Here is a 24,054-nt window from a genome sequence, read left to right as displayed (position 1 = left end):
TGTGGTGGTGACACTCCTTTAAGATGTTAATTAAGTTTATTTCCGCTGCTTAGTTTATCTATGATGGTTTAGTTTGTTAATCAAGGTTAAGAAAAAGGGGGTGTTACAGCCGGATCTTATAGCGTAGATGGTCGATTTGCCTAACTTGTAGGACTTTGGAAATTTGCGAAGTCTACACTGACCGATCAATAGACCGGACCTCTAACACGATAGAGGATTTACATGCTACCGATCAAGCGATCAGATTTTTTTTAAAAAAAATGATCGGGTGATCAATATTTACCAATCATGAGATTGGTTTTGCCCGAGGTGAGAGATCCGACCTCGCGGGCCCAAATGCCTACCTTCTAGGGCTTAAGGCCGAGATGTAGTCTCGGGCTAACCGGGCCTGTGGTGGCGATACCGACTTAACCGGGCATAGAGCGCAGGTGGTGGCGATGCCGACCTAACCGGACTTAGAGTGTCGGTGGTGGTAATGCCGACCTGACCGGGCTTACCACACGACCAATTTACACACTTGATCGCGGTACAACTTACAAGCAACATAAACTATAAGTTACAAATTCTAAAAAATTGCACTTCGCTTGGTTGAAGTGACCTACTGACCGTGTCGAGCCGGTTCTCGGGCTTATGCCTACGCTTGTAGGGCTTCTTGGCCTACCGACCATGCCGGGATGGACCCGGGCTTATGCCTAACTTGTAGGGCTTCTTGGCCTACCGACCATGCCGGGACGGACCCGGACTTATGCCTAACTGGTAGGGCTTCTTGGCCTACCGACCATGTCAGGACGGACCCGGGCTTATGCCTTCGTTCGTAGGGCTTTTGGCCTACCGACCATGCCGGGCCGGACCCGGGCTTATGCCTACCCTCGTAGGGCTTCTTAGCCAACCAACCATGTCAGGACGGACTCGGGCTTATGCCTACCCTCGTAGGGCTTCTTGGCCTACCGACCATGTCGGGACGGACTCGGGCTTATGCCTACCCTCGTAGAGCTTTTTGGCCTACCGACCATGCCAGGACAGACCCGGGATTATGTCTACCCTCGTAGGGCTTCTTGGCCTACCGACCATGCCGGGACGGACGCGGGCTTAATAATGTCGGTTGTAACACCCCTAAATTTTAAAATATTTAAAACTTATAAAATAAAGGCGAATCTAATATTAAATCCCAAACAGAGCATAAACGAAACATAATAGTCAGGGTGCTATGCCACATCTAGGTTTGATAACCTAGATGCACAGGCTAAGCTAACCAAACAACGCGTGAACTATAACTAATATCCAGAATACAATTCAAGGCTCACGGGCCATCTAACTAATACTAAGCTAAATCCACGAGTCCATATAACGCGCTCCAAAGCTACTGATCTGTACCTGGAAAAACATACGGTGTAACAACCGTCAGCGAATAATGCTGGTAACCCACTCCAACGCGTTAAGTACAATATAGGTAGATATAAGAAATCATTTTGAAACTGGAATACATATATACTTACGAGACTCTAATTTAAATCCAAGATCAAGACTCAAGACACAACGACAGACTCGATATTAGAGAACAATCATAAAGACTAACATGCGTCCTAAGAACACGATACAAGACATAATAGACAGATAAACATATAAATAGCAAATAGAGACAACAAAGGAATTCAAGACAGTCAATTAGCAGGTAAACATCAAGGCGCACAATCCATCTTCCAACCTTATACCAAGTTCCAACCTTGTAGCTCCGCTCTGTCCTTATATCAGTTCCAACCTATACCTCTAGGCCACCCTTATTATCGCCTCCCTTATTCCTCCGGGCAACTACATGCCCCCACCGTCAAACCACCTTTCAGCCACCAACATATCAAGATAGCGCCGCAGTGCCATTCGCATGATCCGCACCTCTAGTGCCAATATCAAGGGGTCAGCGCATATAGCCCCGATATGGCACCGCAGCACTTATAACCTGACCCATGCTCAACGACAAGCTAGTCGAGGGTGGGTTTGTGCCTTTAGCACAGTAACCACTAGGCTTGTACCTTTAGTACAATGACCTGGCACTCGTAGTGCCAACCGCCAACAATTCATTTCCACCAATCACAATCTCAACATCATTATCATTTGTCATACCGGCCATTGCACAATGACCACGATACTCATCAACATTCAATCAATCAATAACAATCAAGACATAACAACAACGACACGTACTACACATAAATTTCTAAAACGGTATTTGAAACATCAAACGAGACTCATACACGACAAACGGGGTACAACAGGACACAACGGAACACGGGGAAACATCAAACGGGGAAAATCATCATGGCCTACCCACAATCTCCAGCGGGTGGGTGGAGAGTAGAGGACCACCCGCCGCCGGCCAGCCACTACTCCAGCGGGTGGCCGGTGGGTGGACCACCGCCCGCCAACTGCCCGCTGGAACAGTGTTCCCGGGCAGCGGGTAGGTGGCAGGTACCCGTGCCCCCACCTAACCCCCACTGATGCTCAGGCAACTTCTCGGTCCCGGGATCTCTCGTGGAATCCAAAACCATGTCCAGACACGTTCAAACACATAATGACAACACCACGGATTCAAACGGAATTAAATCAAGAATCACACCAAATACATTCTATCACAATTCCTAAACATGTCAAGGCTCAACATTAATCACATAATGGTTCAGGAGCATCCGGAACCTTGAGAACATCAAGAAATCTATATGCAAAGCCTTAAAGACAAGTCCTAGGCATGTACCTTTAGTAAAATGACCGGCACTCGTAGTGCCAACCGCCAACAATTCATTTCCACCAATCACAATCTCAAATCATTATCATTTGTCACACCGGCCATTGCGCAATGACCACGATACTCATTATCATTCAATCAATCAACACATAATCAATCAATAACAATCAAGACATAACAACAACGACACGTACTACACATAAATTCCTAGAACGGTATTCGAAACATCAAACGAGGCTCATACACGACAAACGGGGTACAACAGGACACAACAGAACACGTGGAAACATCAAACGGGAAAAATCATCACGGCCTACCCACAATCTCCAGCGGGTGGGTGGCGGGTGGAGGACCACCCGCCAGCCACCTGCCGGCTGCCAGCCACTATTCCATCGGGTGGCCGGTGGGCAGACCACCGCCCGTCGGCTGCCCGCTGGAACAGTGTTCCCAGGCAGCGGGTAGGTGGCAGGTACCCGTGCCCCCACCTACCCCCCACTGATGCTCAGGCAACTTCTCAGTCTCGGGATCTCTCGTGGAACCCAAAACCATGTCCAGACACGTTCAAACACATAACGACAACACCATGGATTCAATTAACGGAATTAAATCAAGAATCACACCAAATACGTTCTAACACGATTCCTAAACATGCCAAGGCTCAACATTAATCACATAACGATTCAGGAGCATCCGGAACCTCGAGAACATCAAGAAATCTATATGCAAAGCCCTAAATACAAGTCCTAGGCTAGACTCAATACCCAATCATGCATAAACCCACCCAAATATACCAAGAACATCGCAACAACGAGATTCACGATATAAACCCTAGGGACAAGCTCTAGACATAATTAAAATACAAGATTACACATATAATCAATCCACAACATCAAAGATCATCAAGATTATCAAATAAACACAATATAAATCCTAGGCAAGGGCTCTATTAAGACTCAATCACAGAATCATCCATACAATTATCAAAGGATCCAATAAATAAGATATAGCAAGGAAAATAGGTTTTGTAAGACACGGGTTACCTTTTAGCCCTAATCGAAATCCCTGGCTACTAAGGTTCTTCTCTAAGATTCTTCTACCAATAGATCTTCCTAGGCTTCATGGTGGGGGATTTCCCTGGCTGGATCACCTGAGATTATTTTCGAGTGAGGGAGAGGAGAGGGAAGGTTCTATCTGCTTTCTAATCCCCTATTTATACTTTTAAAGGAAACCTATTCAAAGTCTGAATAATAAGGCCCGCTTTCCTTATTCCCTATGGGCTTAAGGTTCGTAGTTCAGGTAAAGGTTCACGATTCATTGTGGACCATCCGGGTTAATTAGGAGAATTATAATTGGATTAAATCCCTCTTAATTATTTTAATTAGCGGGATTAATTTAATAATTAATTCGGATTTGAAGATCGTAACACAGGGTGTTACACCGGTGGTGGCAGGGCCGACCTGACCGGGCTTTTGGTACAAAGATACTACTATTACAATTTTCTAAGTATAAGCCTATAACTTATACAAATTATAATCTAGCCTATACAATTTACAATTTAAAACTACGCTAACAATTTACAAGTTAATAAGAATTTTGATCTTCTCGGTCATAGCTTCAATCAGGTGAGCTCGAGCACTAATGGAGCGTGGCACAATTTTTAACCTTGCAACTCCTCGGTTGGTCGTAATGCTTCGTCAATATCCGAAGACCGTAGTTTATTCGCTACGTTTCGGTCATAACCGATCTTATCGATCGTAAATGGACACCTTACTCCCAACACCCTATAATCGGGCATATCGGTCTGAGGACCATAAACGGGCACGCTACTCCCGCGGTGGGCACCTTACTCCCACAAATTAAATCGGTCTGCGGACCATAGACGGGCATCTTGCTCCCGCGGTGGGCCGATCAAAATTGCCAACTTATGCCGAGATTTTAATCCCGAACTTGCAATGCCAGTGGTGGACAGACCGATCTAACCGGACTTAAATTCCTACTTTGTAGGGCTTATGCCGGGATTTAATCCCGGACTTACAATGCCGGTGATGGATGGACCGACGTAACCGGACTTAGATACATTACTTATGCCGAGATTTAATCTCGGACTTACCATGCCGCAATCGTTATGCGATGGACCCGTGTCCAGCATGCTTGCTGGACACGGGTAACAGTGCCGTTAGGCACTGTTATCTTATTTTATTTTATTTTTTATTTTTTAATTTCAGACCGCTTCGTTATAGGAGTATATGTTCATAATTTTATTACTATATTATTAATAACTATACATTCATAACTTCATAAATGTACGTTCATAACTCTATAACTGTACATTCATAACTCCATAACTGTACATTTATAACTCCATAACTGTACATTCATAACTCTATAATTGTACATTCATAATTTTCGAAGCTCTATGTTCACAATTTTAGAGCTCTATGTTCATAATTTTATCACTATATGTTCATAATGTTAGAGCTCTTTGTTCATAATTCGATCAATAACTGTACATTCATAATTCCATAATTGTAGATTCATAATCTCATAACTGTAGATTCATAACTCCATAACTATAGATTCATAACTCCATAACTGTACATTCATAATCTTCGAAGCTCTATATTCACAATTTTAAAGCTCCATGGTCATAATTTCATCACTATATATGTTCATAATTGTAAGTTCATAATGTTAGAGCTCTGTGTTCATAATTTCATAATTGCATAACTGTACATTCATAACGGCATAATTGTACATTGATAACGGCATAACTGTATATTCATAATCCAAAAAAAAAAAAAAAAAAAAAAAAAACGCCGTTAACACAGTTAACGACAAAACATGCACAAATTTTTTTTTTTAACTAAATGACGCGTTTTTTTAAAAACGACGTCGTTTTGGGCCCGTGTCCACAATTCATTGTAGACACGGGTCCAGGGCATAATTTGCCTACCATGCCGGTGGTGGACGGGCCAACCTAACCGGGCTTAAGTGCATTTAAGCCCACAATGACTATTACAGATACAAGATTGTGAATAGTCCAATTACAAAGCAACAGACTAAAAATATTTACTAAATCTAAAAATTTAGCTTTTGTATTTTTTTTAATGTCTTGCCAGCCGCCCACTCCTTATTTTTTCCTTTTGCTTTTTTGCTTCTCCCAAGCCACTTCCAATTGGCAAATTAGCCGCCCACCCCAACCAACCATAACAGCCGCCCACTCCCGACCAACCAAAAACAGCCGCCCACCCTAAACCAATCAAGACAGCTGCATGTCTTCCCACCCTCTTTTCTCTCTACTCGGACCGATTGGAAAGAGAAAGGGCTTGGATGAAGATGGCGTTGATGGTGGACGGCGACGGCGGGTGATCGACAGCGGCGGCTCGCCGGAGAAGAAACAAGAGAGGCCTTGGTATGCTGCTGTAGGTCGCCAAGAGGGAGAGGAAAAATCGGCAGTCTGTTGCTGCTGCTTCGCCACTGTTCCTGAGCTTAATCCCGGAGGCGGCAGCTGAGGCACTCCGGTGACGACGTGGATGGGTCCCATCAGTTACACGGTGGGTTCAGGCTCTTCTTCGTTACAACCGGAGATTTTTGGGTTCTTGAAGAGGAATAGAACCAAGCAGTTCAACAGAAAACTATTAAAATAAGCAAAATAGTCTTAAAAGAAGGGAGAAAATAGAGTTACAGTTCTGCTTCTTTTCCCAGTATGAACGAGATGGATGGCAAACCTCCGGCTGCCCTCAACCGTTGTGAAAAGATGAGAGTTGCTTGAGCTCAACTGAGCTCTCGAACTTTAAGCTAGCCGGTTGTGCTCTTCCAACTTTTATTTAGATACAGAGGTATAGAACTTGAGGTTTTGCGGAAGGCGTTGTTCTTTGACTGGCCGGCGGTTGCATGCGAGCGACACCAGCGGTTCCCTTCTTCTTTCATAGCCCGTTATTTTTCGTGAGATGGTGTTGCATGTGTGGCGAAGATGGAGGCCGCAGATGCTGCGGTGGTGGTCGCCGCCGGATCGCTGAGTGCTAGAGAGAGGGCGGGGATGACGAACACCGGCGATCTTCAGGCGGTCCTCCTCCGGCCCGTGGCGTTGGCGGACGAGCCGAGGATGTCTCGTTTTCTTGACCTGCGGAAGCTTTGCCCAAAGGTATCCCTCCAGCCGAAAGCCAGAAGACTAATCCCCCGTCCCTAGGGTCAGCACACTAAGTGGTAGGGGACTGGCCAAATGGTTTGCTCCATTCACATGGGTGGGGATCGAACCCCCAACCTCATGGTAGGTGATGTCTTTTTTGGTTTGACTTTCAGCCAACCCTCCAGTGCATGCAATGGACTCCAGGAGATCTTCAAAGTAGTGCTCTTTGAGAGGTGACGGAAATCTCCATTTTTATGGTAGAAGAATATGGCTCTGTTTCCAGATCCCCACCTGACGGCGCCATTTGATGTGGATAATTACCCGGAGTGTATACAGTATGTATAAAGCAGGAAGAAGACATAAATGCAATAAATGCAGCTCAAGAAGACCCTTTTTATTTATGAGTGTTCTTATATGTTGTCTAGTACATATTCTAGAGAGAAAGGAGAGGGAGGAAAGAAGGAGGAACCCCTAAAATGAAGGGTCAATGCTCCTTTTATAGGCTTAAGCATGGCGGGTTTGACTTTGACCCTTAGACTAGGACTCGAACTGTTTGGCCCCAATCCAAATAGGAGCACGGAGCATACGGGGAGCCTGAACCTCGGGTATATTTCTCATCAATTATGAATCTACAGTATAGAAATTATGAATCTACAGTATAGATATTATGAATTTACAGTATAGAAATTATGAATCGACAGCTTAGAAATTATGGATCTATTCCGTGTTCACCATGTGCATGGTGAACACGGTTCCACAGCATATCTGTTGTTATGAAACACTCATTTATCTAATTGATTATTAAACTCTAAAAGGAAATAATTATTATATAATAGTAAATAATTAATGCAAATATATTATAAAGATGTACATAAAATAAAAGTGTAAAATATGTCTATCACTTAGCAGAAGAAACTGGTGGCTTTGCTCCCGTCGATGATGACCGAGATGCCGCTGGGATTTGGAGAAGCTAAACGAGATGCTCTAGATCAGGTCTGGACAGTCTGATTAAGATCTTCGACTATTGCCCGAAAGAAACGACTATGGCTCTAGATTTGGAAACTAGGTACTGTTGTTTGTATTTTTGAAAAAATCTTCAAACGATTAAGCTTTTTTTAATTTGGTTTAGGGTTTGTATTTCTGAAATGTATGGATGTATGGTTGTTGAATGGTTTTATTTCTAGCAAGTTTTTCTTGTGTATAGATGCCCCTGTAATGTATGGAGTATACATATCTTCTCTATCTCCTTTTTCTCATTTTATATTTATCTATGTCTCTTATATTATAGCATTTTTTTCACTAGTTTCTTGGTTACCATTTTTTTCACTGGCTTCTTAATTGGTTACCATTTCTATGAGTGCTTTGGTCTGTCGTTTCTCTTCTCCTTTTGGGTTTTTTTTTTTTTTTTTTAACTTTTACGCTTAGCAGGGTGATGGGTGTGTGGATGTATGGTTTCTATGGAGAAATGGTAAAAAAAAAAAAAAAAAAAAAATTAATGGTTTTTGCGACCGTTCTTCACTAAGAACGATGGCAAAAAGTGAAGATTAAAAAAAATTATAATCTTCTACTGTTCTTCTCTAAGAATGGTCGTGGACGCTCAACATTCAGCGACTGTTTAACAACGATATGATCGCTGAAAGTCCAAGGCTTTATGCGATCCTTGTACAAGGGTCGCAAAAAGCCCTTTACAAGGGTTGCAGATTAGCTATTCTGTACTAGTGCTAGTTGATACTTTCAAAATCTAAGATATGACCCACTGAGCTTCTTCTTAGGGATTGAGATAGTTCACAACAAGGGGCACTTCTTAGCTTCTATCACAACGGAGGTACATGCTAAAGATACTCAAAAGATTCGAGATGAAACACTGCAAACCAATTTGCATACTGATTCCAATCAACAACAAGCTAAGTTCATCAGACTCCACTCAACCGTATGATAATCCAACACAGTATCACAGCATAGTTGGGGCACTCCAATATCTCATCATCACTCGTCCACATCTCTCTTTTGTTGTTAACAAGCTTTGTCAATTTAAGTAGTCTCCAACCAATGATCACTAGATTGCTCCAAAACGTGTCCTAAGGTATGTCAAAGCTACTCTAGACTATGGTGTTCGGCTTATGAAGTCAAATTTAGACAATATTCATGCATTCTCGGACTCCGATTGGACGGGCTGTCCTGATGACTGCAAATCCACTAGTGGTTTTGCTGTCTTTTTTGGTAAAAGTCTAATTTTCTGACTTGTCGTAAGCAAAAGACAGTTGCAAGATCTTCAACAGAACCAGAATGCAAATCCATAGTTGATGTCTCAGCAGAAGTCACATGGTTAGTTGCTTTAATTAAAGAGTTTAGTCTTACTGTGCAAAAATCACCTAAACTTTTGTGTGACAATCTTGGTGCTACCTATCTGTATGCAAATTTTGTGTTTCATGCACGAACCAAACATGTTAAAATTGACTACAATTTTGTTCATGACAAAGTGACATCAAAAGAAATACAAGTGAGCTTCACCTCCACAAAAAACCAACTAGCAGACATTTTCACCAAGCCACTAATCATAGCAAGATTCACTGATCTAAGGAACAAGGTTAATATTCTCTCTAGAAAACCTCAAGCTTGAGAGGGCGTATTAGGACTCTAGCTATCTCCTAGTCACACTAAAACTCTTCTCTTTGTATATTTATTGTATTATTCCTCGTCTAATTATAACTCTTTATATCGCTATAAATACTTCATGTATATTATATTGTATAATTCAATTATTCAATAACAATCCATTCTTTCAAAATTATTATTCTTCTCAGATTTATTATTCTCGTCTCTCTCACTCAAGTTTTAATGTTAACTTTATAGATACGAATCCATGAGTGATCATGTGCACAATACAATACATTAAACGAAAGCCAATCATGGTGTTTTTGGTTAAGCAAGATGATAGCGCAGCTCACTTTCCACATTTAGCCAGCGCGAAAGAACGCAACACATTCTGCTCTTATTTCTCGATCATAAATAAAAAGTACATTATTTGAGTACTGAAAGTACATTATTTTGTATACTATCAAATAATGTACATTTATCGTACAAATAATGTATTTTTAGTATATTAAAAATGTACTTTATATTTTAAAAAAAAATATATTATTCAAGTACTAAAAGTATATTGGTTTAATATACTTTTAATATATTAAATTTTTTTTATGTCAAAAGTCTTGTGGTCGAGCGGCATAATTATGGTCTCTTGAATGAAAGGTCTCAGATTTAAACTTAATGTGGGAGGATTAAAAAAAAATATTTTGATCAACATTATGACCCATATAATGATTTGCCTTATGTCTGTTCACCCTTCTACATTCTTCTTCATTGCCCCACCCAATTCATTTCCAGTTTGGACATGGTAAACATAGCTTTGCCAAGCATATTACACCGTGCACCGCAGTCAAAATGGCGCCATTTTTTACTAAAGAAACGGCACACCGTTACTGTTAACGGAGCGCACATTTTTTGGTGTGTTAATTACCAATTGAAACTACAGTGTATTTAAACTGACACTACAGTATATCTAAACAGACACTGCCTCAAGTATTAATTTATATATTATCAAATGAAACTGCAGTTATATCAAAATGATATTGTAGTTGTGATGAAATTAAACTGCAATGTATATAAAATAAAACTGAATAACATTTCACATATTTGAGTATATATTGTGCAATGAAGCTATAGTTATATCGAAATGATCATGTAGTTGTGTTTTAATGAAACTGTGTATATAAAATAAAATTAAATAACATTTTCAATATTGAGTGTATAAATATCGAATGAAACTGTAGTTATATCAAAATGAAACTGTAATTGTGTTGAACTGAAACTGCAGTGTATACAAAATGAAACTGAATAACAGAGTTACTTTTTGCGAAACGGCATAAAACGACGCCGTTTCTTTTCATTAAACAAAACGACGTCGTTTTGAAACTTGGTGCACGATATAATTTGCCCCATATGTACATTATTAACCAATCATTTTACTCGAGTTTCTTGTACCTGAAATTGTCAGGACGTACAAGAACACACGTTACACGCCATTCCTGACTCACATGTTTTAAGACTGGTAGAAACTAAGAGCATCCACATTAGTTGGGGAGAATTGAGGGATTATGTAAGGGGGGTGTATTCAATCATGACTTTTGTAGATTTTTAACGACTTTTAAAATGATAGATTTTAATAAACTTTGATGGACTTTCATAGAGTCGTTCAAAACTTTTTAAAACTTTATAAGACTCTATAAAAGTCTATATAAAAAACATTCATAGACTTTTATCAACTTTTTTATTTTAAAAAGTCTACAAAAGTCATTGAAATTCTAAATTGAATACACCCTTACAAACTTTCAATGATTTTAATTCTTATCATTTACAATTTTCTTACAAAACATTAATAATATATCATAAAATTCTTCTTATTATATAGTTCTTCACCCACATCAATTCTCAACATTATTATTTTTATTCATAATATGCTGAGACTTATATACTAATTGCTTATATATATTATTAATAAACATCAACAAAAAAAAACTATTTCATTAGAAATTCATAACAATATTGAACAATAAAATTATAATAAAAGACTTGATAATGAAGAAAAAAATAATTTTATTGAATTTAGATAGGTTTATAGAGTTTAAATAGGGAGAACAAATAGAGTTTAAATAGAGAGAGAGAGAGAGAAAACATTCAAAGTTGTTAGAAAGAAAAATTGAAATCTTGGGGTTGATGGTTGGATTTCAACTATTTATATTTGAGAAGGAAAAGTCTACAAAAGTCTTCAAAAAGTCTTAAAATTAAAAAGTCTACAAAAGTTCATAACTTTTTGAATACCACATGACTTTTAAAGACTCTTTAAAAGTCTTAATCGAATACCACACGACTTTTAAAGACTCTTTAAAAATCTTGATTGAATACCGCCTGACTTTTAAAGACTCTTTAAAAGTCTTAATCGAATACCACACGACTTTTAAAGACTCTTTAAAAATCTTGATTGAATACCGCCTGACTTTTAAAGACTCTCTAAGAGTGATTAGGAGAGAGAATATGGGAAGGGGAGAAAAAAAAAAACAAAATAAAAAAACAAAAGCAAAAAAAAAAAATATAAAAAAAGAACTGTCAGGAACGGCGCGCCTGACGCGCCCGTGTGGGCGGACTGCTGTGCGCGAACATGTTTCTTTTTTTTTTTTCTTCCTCTTTTTCTGCCATTATTTCTTATTTTGCAGATGAATTCTTCCCTTATTAATTTTCCCCCACATTAGCTATAAACTTGAATGGAGTGAATTAATGCTGCATTCTCCCCACATTATGCACTAGTGTGGATGCTCTAAGAAAAGTTTCAAGGTCATCCTAGATTGTTGAGAAATGAGAATCCAAAAATTGATATGATTTAACATGTTTCCAACACACAAGAGCGAATTGCAATCAACTATTTTCATTTAATAAAATTTTTCCGTAAAAGAGTACAAGGTTAAGGTTTACATCTATCACAGGAAACATGTATGTAAATGCCCAGTGGTAGGAAAAAGACGAAACCCCAAAGCGGCCAATATTTTACGCACAGGCCAGGCTGCAGCCTGCATGCAAGCAACTAACGCAACAGAATTGAAGCCATTATATATATTGCAGCATTCCCAGAGACAAATGAGAGTGTGAAGCACAAGCAACTAACAGGCCGACCACGAACACAAAATCATAAACTCGGTGTTGTGCCATGGCCAGCCCCATCATCCATTGCACTCCCCGGCCTTTTAACTTGCTCAATCTAATTTATCCATCCTATGATGATGAACAACAGCCGAAGGGTCGTTTCTGGTGTAGTCCTTGATTCTGCTTTAACACGTTTCTCTTCCCTATCCCTGATCCTTCTTGCAATAGACTGGGAACCTCCATTATCTGGAAACATTAAAAATCCATTTTCACATGTTTTTAACATCCTAAACTCGATCTGCTAATGGTGAGTATGTAGCTAGTGTCTGACCTTTAAGGCGAGTTCTTCGAAGCACTGCTCCACATTTTCTCGAGTTATAGCGCTGCATTCAACAAATAAACTTCCCAGCTCTTCTGCAAGAGTTAAACCTTCTTCTTTGCTGACAGCTCTTTCAGATTCCTGAAAATATAATGCATCATTTGCATGAGCTTCAAGACATGCTTTTTTACTTACCCTTTCTCCCTACATACAAATATAACAAAACCCTTTTTCATACAACTTACTATGTCAACTTTGTTCCCAACAAGAATTTTTACACAATTCTTATTTGTTGAGTAAAGCTCCACCTCTCTTGCCCACACATCAGACAGGTTTGTGAAGGTTTCTCTCTTTGTCACATCGTAAACTGCAAACCAGATGAAATCGAGCTTCTTAATGGAAAAATACAAGCAATTAAGTACATGAGAATATATAATGTTACAGAGATTATTGAAATAATATTGACTACACATGTCAACCATAAGGACAAACTGCATAACATAGAGGCTATAGCTACCAAACAACCAGGATATATATACTAAGATTGTCATTTTATCATCATCTTTGACATACCAAGAATGATGCCCTGAGCACCTCTATAGTAAGAGCTCGTCAACGTCCTAAACCTTTCTTGTCCCGCTGCAGAAGGCAAAATGAATTCAGAATTTCAGCTTGTTTGGATCAGAGGAAAAACATGCCCTTGAGTCAAAAAGTCTTGCACCGCAAAACACAAAATACAAAACCAAAAAAAATCAAAGAATACATGCATACTAAACCTACATCTTCATTACCTGTGTCCCAAATGGTAAGCTTCAGTTTTTTCCCACCTACAGTGAATGTTTTTAACTTAAAGTCAATACCTGGCCATAGAGAAAGAAAAGCTTAATTAGACATACATTTTCAGGTTTATTCTAACAAAGTTTAGAAGCATTATCTTTCCATAAACAAACAAACAGACAAACCCAAAAAAAGAACAAAAAAAAAAAAAAAAAAACAAAGGAAACAAAGAAGTTGATAATAAAGAAAATAAGAATCCAGTCAAGAATCACTCAAACCTTATTTAAAATTGATTAAAAAGTTCACTTCTTGCATGTTCCATTATAAACAGTATCTTTTAACTTCAGTCAAGAATCCAAAAACAACCATATACTATTATCATAAGGCCTAATAACAAGAAAAAGCCTAACCTTTGGGACCAATTGCTATTTTAGCCCAAATTTATAATTTTTGTAATTTATATCAAAATTTGATTTTTCTTGCTACAATTTTAATTCAAATTGGTACAACCTTCCAACAACCCATGGTACAACCAGGATGATTTTGATTTCCAAAGCTGGAGGGAAGAAAAAAAAAAAAAAAAAAACTATAGGACACAACCTAAACCCCGTATGGCCTTGTTTGGTAACATAGTTAACTTATCAGTCAATTTTGGCTTATTTTGTTCAATATTAGCTGTTTCACTTGGTTAAACAATCAATATAGTGTTGATTAATTAGCTTTTTACATTGTAACAGCTTATTGCTCCAAAATGCTAAAATTCAAAGCAGCATTTTTAATAAGCTTTTTGAAAAAATCATTTTGCAGCTAATTTATCAAACACTTTTCTACGGCTAATGTTATCAACTAATCAAATCCACTAACCCAATCCGCTAAAGCTATTTACCAAACACCCCTATATATGTATATGTATATATATAGAGAGAGAGACTTAATTACCATTAATAATCCAAAACAATGGTTAAATAATATTGGAAATGCAATCACAAATGCAAGAAATTAGGGGAATTATTATTATTATTATAACAAACACGAAAATTTCACATCATTGCAGAAATGTTGAATCATGTATGTAGAGAAGTTGAATCTCCGACATCCATATCGCAGCAGGATGATGAAATCATGAATCTGTAAAAGGAGAAAAGGAGAGAGAGCAGTAGCGTATAGGTATAGTAGGGATTACCAATGGTAGGGCCAAGTTCTTCAACGGCATTGGAGATAAAACTGACGAGGAGGCTGCTCTTCCCCACTCCGGAATCGCCTATCAACAAGATCTTAAACGACAGATCATAGCTGCTGTTGCTCGACCCACCGATCCTGGGCGACGCCATTTTCGCCTGCGTCTAGGAATGAAGCTATAGATATAGATATAGATATAGGTATATATATATATACACGCAACTGTGCGTAAGAATGAACGAATACAGGTAATGCCTTGTATATAATACGGAAAAAGGTAGAAGATAAGGGGGGATATGGGCTATGGCGTTGCCCTCATTCAAGAGGTAGCGTGCCGGCTCTCTCTTTTACCTCTTCCAACTGCTATTATAGCAGAAAGAATGGCTTCCCCATGCGATTCCGCTTTTGCGCCAAAACCAAGGAAACGGTTCGTGTTTCATATGTTTTGTTGGTGCCAAATGGTTTCAACTTTGAACCAGTCAAAATATGTTTTTTTTTTTTTTAATGATTTGTTTATATAAATTAAATAAAGCTTGAAACTCAATTCAAATTTACTTTTGGGATAATGGTATTTAAATGATGACTTAATAGTTATTTTTATTCTTAATTTTTCTAATATACATATATAGATTTTGAATTTTTCTATAGTGTGGATAGTATTGAGTTTAATCACGTATTATATACTTGGTTGTAATAAATATTATTGTGATTAGTATCGATAGTTATACATGATATATTGTATTAGATACTATTATGATCAATATCAAGTCGAGCTCGAATCTAGGTAACATTGAGTTTGAGCTCGAGTCCGAACCACATATATATAGTGGTTCGACGATTCATGAGGCAAAATAGATTTAATTTGAGTTTCATTATATGGGACATACAAGTCGCTCGACAAATCATGAGTAAAAAAAGTAAGTTAGTTCAAGTTTAAATTTGATCAAACTTGAAATCAAGTTTTTATCGAATGGTTCGCAAGTAGAATATCATATTAATGAAGGAGTGTGTTACTTATTCAATATCTCTGTCAAAGATTACAATAATACAATCAACACAAGTAACGTAAACATCCTATACAATAGGCTATTAGTTAGTCAAACTAAATATAACCACACACACTCCTAATATCTCTAACACACACCCTCAAGCACAAGGTTGGAGGGAGACAACATTGAGCTTGTCCCGAAGAATCCCAAAGCGCGGAGCTGGCAACAGCATCGTGAAAATATCAGCCAGCTGATCCTTTGTGGACACAAAATTGACCTGGAACTCCCCGAAACCAACCTTGTCACGAACAAAGTGGTAGTCTATTTTGACGTGTTTGGTTCGAGCGTGAAACACAAGGTTAGCACACATGTAGTGTAACACCCCCGATTTTAAGCAATATTCAAAACATTTTGTAGCTTAGGAAAAATAGGAATAAGTCTAATCATTAAGATCAAGCAAAGCGGAAGCTAACTATACAAAAATGGGGTTCTATGCCACATCTAAGTTACAGACTTAGATGCACAGGCCAAAAACATCTATCAAACAAAGTGTAACTATTCATAATGTCAACAGTATGTCATATTGGCTCACAGGCCATCAAAACTAAGGCAAAAAGGGAAACTAATTCTAGGAACCACGGCTCCACTAGCGCTCTCTCGACCAACTAGACTGTACCTGAAAAGCATAAGGTATTACAACTGTTAGCGAAAAATGTTAAGTAACCCACTCAAACGCGTTGAGTACTATATATATATATATATATATATATATATATATATATATATATATATATATATATATATATATATATAATTACATTCAGGTAAAAACACCCCTTAAAATAAAAACGTGTGGACTAATTTTGATCGCTAGATGTGGGTGTTGGACGATTAGGATCATTCTATCTGTAGTGTGCCTTTTTAATTAGTTTTCCTGTTTTTATTATTAGTGTGGGGGTAGTTTAGGATTTTCCTTCTAATTAACCTAGGCAGTCCAGCTTTTACTTCCACACTCCCGATTATGTTGTAGCATTACCGTTCATATATCTCTCTCTCTCTCTCTCTCTCTCTCTCTCTCTCTCTCTCTCTCATATGTGTTGCCGATTTCTTGTTGTGGGTATGCATTTGCTCAGCCATATTAGTCGTGTGCGTGTAGTTTGCAGTTGATGGGATTCCGATTTTTGGGTTTAATTTCTGTATCTAGGTTTTTGTTTTCCCCATTTTTACGTGAAGTTGTGTTTAGTTTTTGGTTACGGTGGGTGCTTGGGTGCTTAGCTTTCTTATGCCCGTTTTACCTTCAATTCGTTTACCGTGTTTTTTTTTCGGTATTGGTGGCCGCGGGTGGCCGGTAGCGAATCTGTGTGTGGGGGTTGTTTGTTTTTCCGGTAGATTACAGTTGCGGTACAGGTTATGGACTTATGATTTTTTTTTTCTCTGAAGCTCAAATGCCTAAAGCTTCGATGGAGTTTGGTACCCCTCGAAATGTAGAATGCATATGTCTGAATTTACCTTCCCTCTATATATACATTGTTTACACAACACCACCATTGGGTATTAGAAATAGAAAAGAGAAAAAACATAAAACAGATAAATTACGTCTAAAGTTGAACAACTGTAGGAGTTTCGAATTTCTGTAACCTCTGTACTAAAAATGGGCATCCAGGTTCGCCCTTGTGATTAAATTCTACTAAGAGTTTCAAGAAACCCCTTAGGATCAATCTTTGTCTTCTCAATCACAGCATGGGTTTTGTTTTTTGTTTTTTTTCAAATAATTATTTTTTCGTATGCGTTGTATATGGTCGCTATAGCTGTTCGAGTGGTTTAGATGTGTGCATGGTTGGGTGGAAAACTGTAGGAAAAAATGAAGTTGATGGATGCCTAGTATCTAAAACCTGAACCTTTTTGCAAACATGGTCATAAATGTTAACATTAGATCATTTTAAGAGTCCTGCATTTGGAAAGATATTAGTTGTTTATTCAATTACATTGCATTTATGTTCGTTTCTGAAATGATATGTTGCATTTTAGTCAGTAAGTACTTCATTCTGTACACTTAGTACTCTCACATTTTCTAGAGTTTCTTCACATGTGTTCCTTTAGAAGCCTAAACCTTTGAAATTTTGAGTTAATCCTTTATTTATTTATTTATTTATTTATTTATTTATTTTTGTTTGCTTCTTTTTAACGATGATCGTAGTTGTTCTTCTGTTCTCTCATCACGCACTGTTGTACCACAGTAACTGTATTATTGAAACTCATCTATTGTTATTATTTACTGCTAATACTTCCTAGTCGTATTTAATTACAAGTTTTCATTGTTTCCCATTGCCATTGGTCGTTTCACTAGCGTGTGTTTTGTAGTTGTGTGCACCCATGTGCACTCAACCCAAACTGGGAGTGTTTAGCCATTGCATTTTAGTATACACACAGTAAGACCAAATTCATGGTCTATAGGTGCACACTGTAACTATTAGCGCAAAAATACTTCAAATAATCCACTAATTAATATATACCATACTTAAAATACTTTTTTGTTGTGTTGTGTGGTTGTTGCAGGTAAGAAGTCAAAGGTATCTCATTCTCAACTTGGTGCCTCGCACAGTTGCAAGAGCGATGATGATTTTGTTTCACCACCTTTGGCGTTCCTTGCAAGAAGTCCCGGTGTGAAATGCCTCAATTTTTTGCTCACGGTTGGCAACTTGCAAATGCCCATGTTTATATTATATTTTTTTTTTGTTTAAGGCTATTTTATAATGATAGTACCACCGCTCAAACACTTATTAGGTCTTTACAACTATCGATTGTTAGATCCTAAATACAAAGCAGTTTCGTCACTGTTTGTTCTTACGACTTGTATTCTATTTTAAATTAAGATTTTTACTTGTTTTTCTATTTTTGTGCACAACCTACGCATTCTGGGAGGCTACCTGTTCCCCAACTACCCCAGGATAAACCGTGTGCATATACGTAGTCTATTGTGTGCAGTGGGTGGGATTTGCAAGTGTGGTGCATGAATGTGGTAACATTTGTGCACTATTGTGTGCATTTCTCCAATGCAGTGCAGGTTTACAATACACGGAAGATTGTAGAATGCGTAATTAAAGTAGGTTTGCACACACTAAATCACATTTATGCACACATGTTGCAAATCAATAATTCCGTGTGCACAAACGAACTAAACTGTGTACACTTAATCCACTGCACGAGATTACTTTTTCATTTTCGTGCAAGCTAAGCACCAACTAACCAGTTAATTATTTATTCGTAAATCATGCACGTATTTAAGAAAAGACAGATTTTTAATTTTCCTGTGTCTAAAAGACAGATTTTTAATTTTCCTGTGCACACAATTGTTAATGTCTATGCACACATTAATTCTATTATGAAATTCCTCATTTTTGTCATCTACTATAAAATAACATTGCACATAGTTACATGTGTCTATGCACATGTTAAATATGGGTCCACCTATGTGCACGTATGCACGTTCATGTGTGCAAAGTCACTAACTGTGTCACACAAAATACAATACTCGTCCTACGTCTCCTGCTAGATGATGCTAACCTAGACCTATTCATGCCCTTTTTCCCATGATCTTAGAAGCATCACAGAAGCCTGTTGGATTCTTTTACTGATAGTGTTGTTTGATTATAATTGCATTTAGGAATCCTACCTAAATTACAATTCTTCTAATCGTGTTATATATCCTAAAAAATAAATTCCATATTTAACCAATGCATGCATTACCAATATTACCCCTTTTAAAATTAAAACATCTTTATTAACTCCTAGGATCTGTGTAAATCTAATCCATCCATATCTCTAATCCTACAGTCTCAAATTGTCCACACGTTTGTATTTTAAGGGTGTTTGCATGTGAATGCAACCCTATATATATATATATATATATATATATATATATATATATATATATATATAAACCACTTTTGAGACTTGGAATACATAAGTATAGTCTTAGCAACACTAGCTTTATAACAAGAGAGATAGAAGCATCATTTGACTCATCGAGAGACACACTCGATCATACCGACCAACATACGGCTAAACAATAGGGTCAAATCAAGGAGACAATAATACGATACAAGGATAACCATCAAGGAGAGGTAATCAATATCAATCAAAGATCACATAAAGATATGCTCATAAGCAAAGTGATACAAGAACCACAATCAAAGGATACGATGATCACAAACATAATCAAGTTCCAACCTTATGCCAAGTTCCAACCTTTACATCATTCCATCCTTATAACAGTTCTAACCTGTACCTCTCAGTGCCACCCTGTACAGCAAGTCTAACCTTATACCATCATGGAGACTTAGCTACTCGCCAATCAATTTCCACCGATCTCATAAGTATAATAATAATTCATTATCACGTGATAATATACCGCCAATCATTTTGAGCAAAGCTCATTACTGCCAATCTCATATCAATCATAGCACATAGTCATCGTCATAGAAAATCAAGGCTCAATCAATATCCCAATCAAGGAATAATCAAGATAAGTACAACAATTGTACATGTGACACCCCAAAATCCACATTCAATCCATGGATTAATTGAGTAATTAATCCTATTTCAATTGAGGAATTAATTCCTAAAATCCTGATTTTTAATACTTGAGGACTAGTATTTGACTAGTCAACTTCAAAGTCATGTTGTACCTTGAGCTTTGAAGGGTGTTCCCTTGTTCCTTACACTTTCTAAATGTTAGTAAGGGCATTCTTGACCTTTCACCAAGTGTTAGTATTGTAACCTAACCTAGAAGACATCTTCATTTCACCCCTTACACTTTCTAAAACATTAGCTCTACCTTCTCTCTAGAAAGGTGAGTAGCTTTTCCTCCAAGCTAAGTTTAGACCTTGCCAAGACTTCAAGATTTGCTTCCAAGATTCAACCTTTCACCTATTTGGGCATCTAGGAGGGTAAGATCTAAGTCCATCTTGTGTTTTTGGTTCCATCTTAGATGTCTTTTTCTTAAAAGTAGGATCTTTATGATCTTTTGGTTTGTTCTTGAAGTGGGTTTGGAAAGTAAGCCTTGTGGGGAGCTTGTTGAAGTGTAAAGTGAAGTCTTTTAGTCTACAAGAGGTAACCCATGCTCTACAAAACCTATTTTGCTTATCTATATGTGATTTCTTGGATTCTACTTGTGTTTTGCTATGAAATGTGAGTGTTTATGCATTTGTCTTGTGAAAATGCATATCTAGAGCTTGTGTTTAGGGTTCTTTAGTGCCATTGCTTGGCATTTCCTATGATTCAAGTCATTTTGTTGTATTGGGTGAGATTTGGCATGTTTTGGACTTGAATTTGAGCTTGGAGTTGAAAATCCACGAAGGGATTATTTTGGACACAGGGATGTACCCGCGGGCGGAACGACGGGCAGAGCCCTACCCGCCGCCCACCCGCAGGTGCATTGGCCTCGTAGGTGTGTACCCGCGGGCAGAACCACGGGTAGGGGCCTACCCGTGGGTCTACCCGCGGGGAACACAGTGGTGTTGTGATGGGATTTGTTCCCCGTGATTCTTTTGACTCGATATTTGGTCTTTTGACTTCCCGATGTTCTTTTGTGGAACTATTTGAGTGTCTTCTTGATGTTTCGTATGTCTAGAACTATATGGTAGGTATCCATGTAGGAATTTGGTGTCTTGAATCGTGCTAAGTGTTCAACATTGTGTTTCGTTGGACCGTGAAGTGTCTTGTGTGTTCCTCGGGACTATCTTTGGTTTCCCCGTTGATAAGCATGCTAGTTCGGTGTCTAAATGCTAGCGTGTGTGTTGTTTGTACCTTCCGATTGGTTGATGATAACTTGTGTTATTCATCGTTGTTGTTGTTGGGTTGTAACCCATTCCTTGATTGAGTGTGTTTCATACCTTCGTTGCAATCCGTTGATTGATTCCTGTTGAGGTGTGGTGTGTGTGGCTTTACCTGGATTGCACGATTAGTGGTATGGGACACTAGTCACCAAGGTATTGCAGCGGTCCTCGTGGTGGCCGTGACGTGATTATGGAGTTGTGACCTGTGTGTCAGGTTCACGTATTTTGGGAAAGGCGTGTGTCGCCGTGTGTGTGAACGGTACCTTGTGTACTATGAAATTGGTGGTTTGTTGGTGGGGGACGACGGTCCCAGGAGGGAAAAGGTTGGACTAAGAAGTACAGGGGTCCTGGAGGTAATGGTTGGAAAGAAAAAACAAGGCTGGGGGTAGCCATAAGGTTGGAACAGGGCATAAGGTAGGCATACCAACTCGTGATGGGTGATGTCACGAGGGCTATTGTAGCCGGTGTTGTGTGTTCTTCTCTTGTGACGTGTGTAGTCACAAAGGCATGTGTGGCCTTGGCATGTGTTGCCGGTTGTGTGAGTCTTATTCTTTCGCGTTGTACTTGTCGGGTTTTGGTCTATTGAGTGATGATAGGTCATGCCTTGACTCTTTGGTGAGTCGTGTTGTTCTTGTGGTCTTGGGATGTGTTCTCGTGTTGCTTGTGAGAGTGTTGAGTTTTATGTTGGCTTTGACTCGTGGTTTTTGTAACACCCCAGATTTTCAGGATATCTAAAACTTATGAAACAAAGGTGAAATCTTATTAAATCTCAAAAACAGAATACAAGAGTACGGGGTGCTATGCCACACCTGAGTTAGAGAACTCAGGTGCACAGGCTAACTAACTAATGCCTCAATAATGTAAATGTGTGAACATGGCACGCAGGCCGAAAGGGAAACTAACTACTTCTATGTTCCAAGTTCTAGCGCGCTCCAGTGACTTACCCTTCTGTGCCTGAAAGCCAAATATATCTGTTCAGCGAGAGATGCTGGTAACCCACTCCAACGTGTTGAAATACATTACATATAGAGATATATATAGATATACAAAAACCATTTTGAAGCATGAAGATATATCCTACGAGACTCTAGCTTTTAAAACCGGGAATGACTCGACAGATAAGGCTAGACACAAGCAACAGTTATAACAGGCGTATACAATCCTCCACAGGCAAGACAGATAAAGCTGAGCACAATTAATAATCATAACCCAATGTAAACAATCCCCAGCATAGATCCCATAGTCACATCCCCCAATATAATCATAAACACACTCGTCCATATCTCATCACATAGCACACTTTGTTGGCGCCACAGGACCAATCGCATGCCCATACATGAGGGTCAGCGCATATAGCTCTGACACGGCCCCGCAGCACCCTGCCCCGTCTCACATTACGGAGGAGCCGATCGCAACCGACTAATGAACCTCAGTTCTATATAATATTTATATACCTGACCGGTCTCTACCAGCCTGGTTAACAGTTGGGATGGTTCTCAACCCATTCAACTGCCCGTATAGTGGACCTTTGTCCTATATAATATTTATATACCTGACCGGTCTTTACCAGCCTGGTTAACAGCCGGTATGGTTCTCAGCCCATCCGACTGCCCGTATAGTGGAACTTAGTCCTATATAATATTTATATACCTGACCGGTCTTTACCAGCCTGGTTAACAGCCGGTATGGTTCTCAGCCCACCCGACTGCCCGTATAGCCCGATTGATCTCAACCAATTTGGGGTGACACGCACACATAACACGTAGCAAGCACATGCAACCCACATTAACACATTGGGAAGGGGAGGAAACGTATAACAAAACCTATGCGTGATCCTTCACATGCTAAGAATAGTCTTAAGGGGTTCATACTCCTATCACCTAGGTCAGCGGGATACCAATTCAACTAGCATGCAATATATAAGACTCATACAACCTACGAACGGTACCCGAAATATCAAACTAGACATAGGCACGATAGACGGAGTCCGTTGGGACACCACGGGGGTCGGGGAAACATCAAACGGGGAAGCCGAAATCCCGGGTTGGGGTATTTTCCAGCGGGTAGCCGGTGGGTAGGGGTCCACCCGCCGGCGTGCACTATTCCGGGCAGCGGGTGCCCGGCGGGCAGCTGCCCGCCCGCCGGCTGCCCGCTGCCGGGACTGCCCGACTTGGCCGCGGGTAGGTGGCGGGTCCCCTACCCCCACCTACCCCCCACTGACTCTTTTCATCACAAAACGCCCCGGGAACCATTGTGGAACCCGAAACCATGCTTAGACATTTTACAACGCAATTAACGATCAACACGTAGTCAATTAACAGATCAAATACGAGAAACGTACGGCACATAACCTATCATGCTTTTCTAACATAATCGACACCCCAAACATGCAA

The 24,054-nt window shown here is 39.1% G+C and overlaps 1 protein-coding gene across 1 annotated transcript; it reads right to left on the bottom strand.

The window, feature by feature from the left end:
• Positions 1 to 12,323: 12,323 nt before the first annotated feature.
• LOC109163597 (ras-related protein RABC2a-like) lies at positions 12,324 to 15,256 on the bottom strand. The gene is made up of 6 exons (XM_019312347.1): positions 14,840 to 15,256; positions 13,671 to 13,739; positions 13,453 to 13,518; positions 13,125 to 13,246; positions 12,892 to 13,020; positions 12,324 to 12,806 (listed from the first exon to the last, which is right to left on the bottom strand). The coding sequence occupies exons 1-6, from the start codon at positions 14,985 to 14,987 to the stop codon at positions 12,690 to 12,692; spliced, it is 651 nt and encodes a 216-aa protein (XP_019167892.1). The 5' UTR covers positions 14,988 to 15,256; the 3' UTR covers positions 12,324 to 12,689.
• Between the last annotated feature and the right edge of the window lie 8,798 nt (positions 15,257 to 24,054).

This window comes from Ipomoea nil, unplaced genomic scaffold (genome assembly GCF_001879475.1).
Source record: "Ipomoea nil cultivar Tokyo-kokei standard unplaced genomic scaffold, Asagao_1.1 scaffold3030, whole genome shotgun sequence".
Classification (NCBI taxonomy): Eukaryota; Viridiplantae; Streptophyta; class Magnoliopsida; order Solanales; family Convolvulaceae; genus Ipomoea; species Ipomoea nil.
The sequence above is the reverse complement of the archived record's forward strand: the minus strand, read 5'-3'. Positions and strand labels throughout refer to the sequence as shown.

Excerpts from the sequence above, each read along its gene's own strand:
- LOC109163597 (XM_019312347.1), bottom strand. The coding sequence starts at position 14,987 with ATGGCGTCGCCCAGGATCGGTGGGTCGAGCAACAGCAGCTATGATCTG. Across the intron at positions 13,519-13,670 it reads GCTTACCATTTGGGACACAG|CGGGACAAGAAAGGTTTAGG; the intron begins GTAATGAAGATG and ends TGCCTTCTGCAG. Across the intron at positions 12,807-12,891 it reads TCGAAGAACTCGCCTTAAAG|ATAATGGAGGTTCCCAGTCT; the intron begins GTCAGACACTAG and ends TAATGTTTCCAG.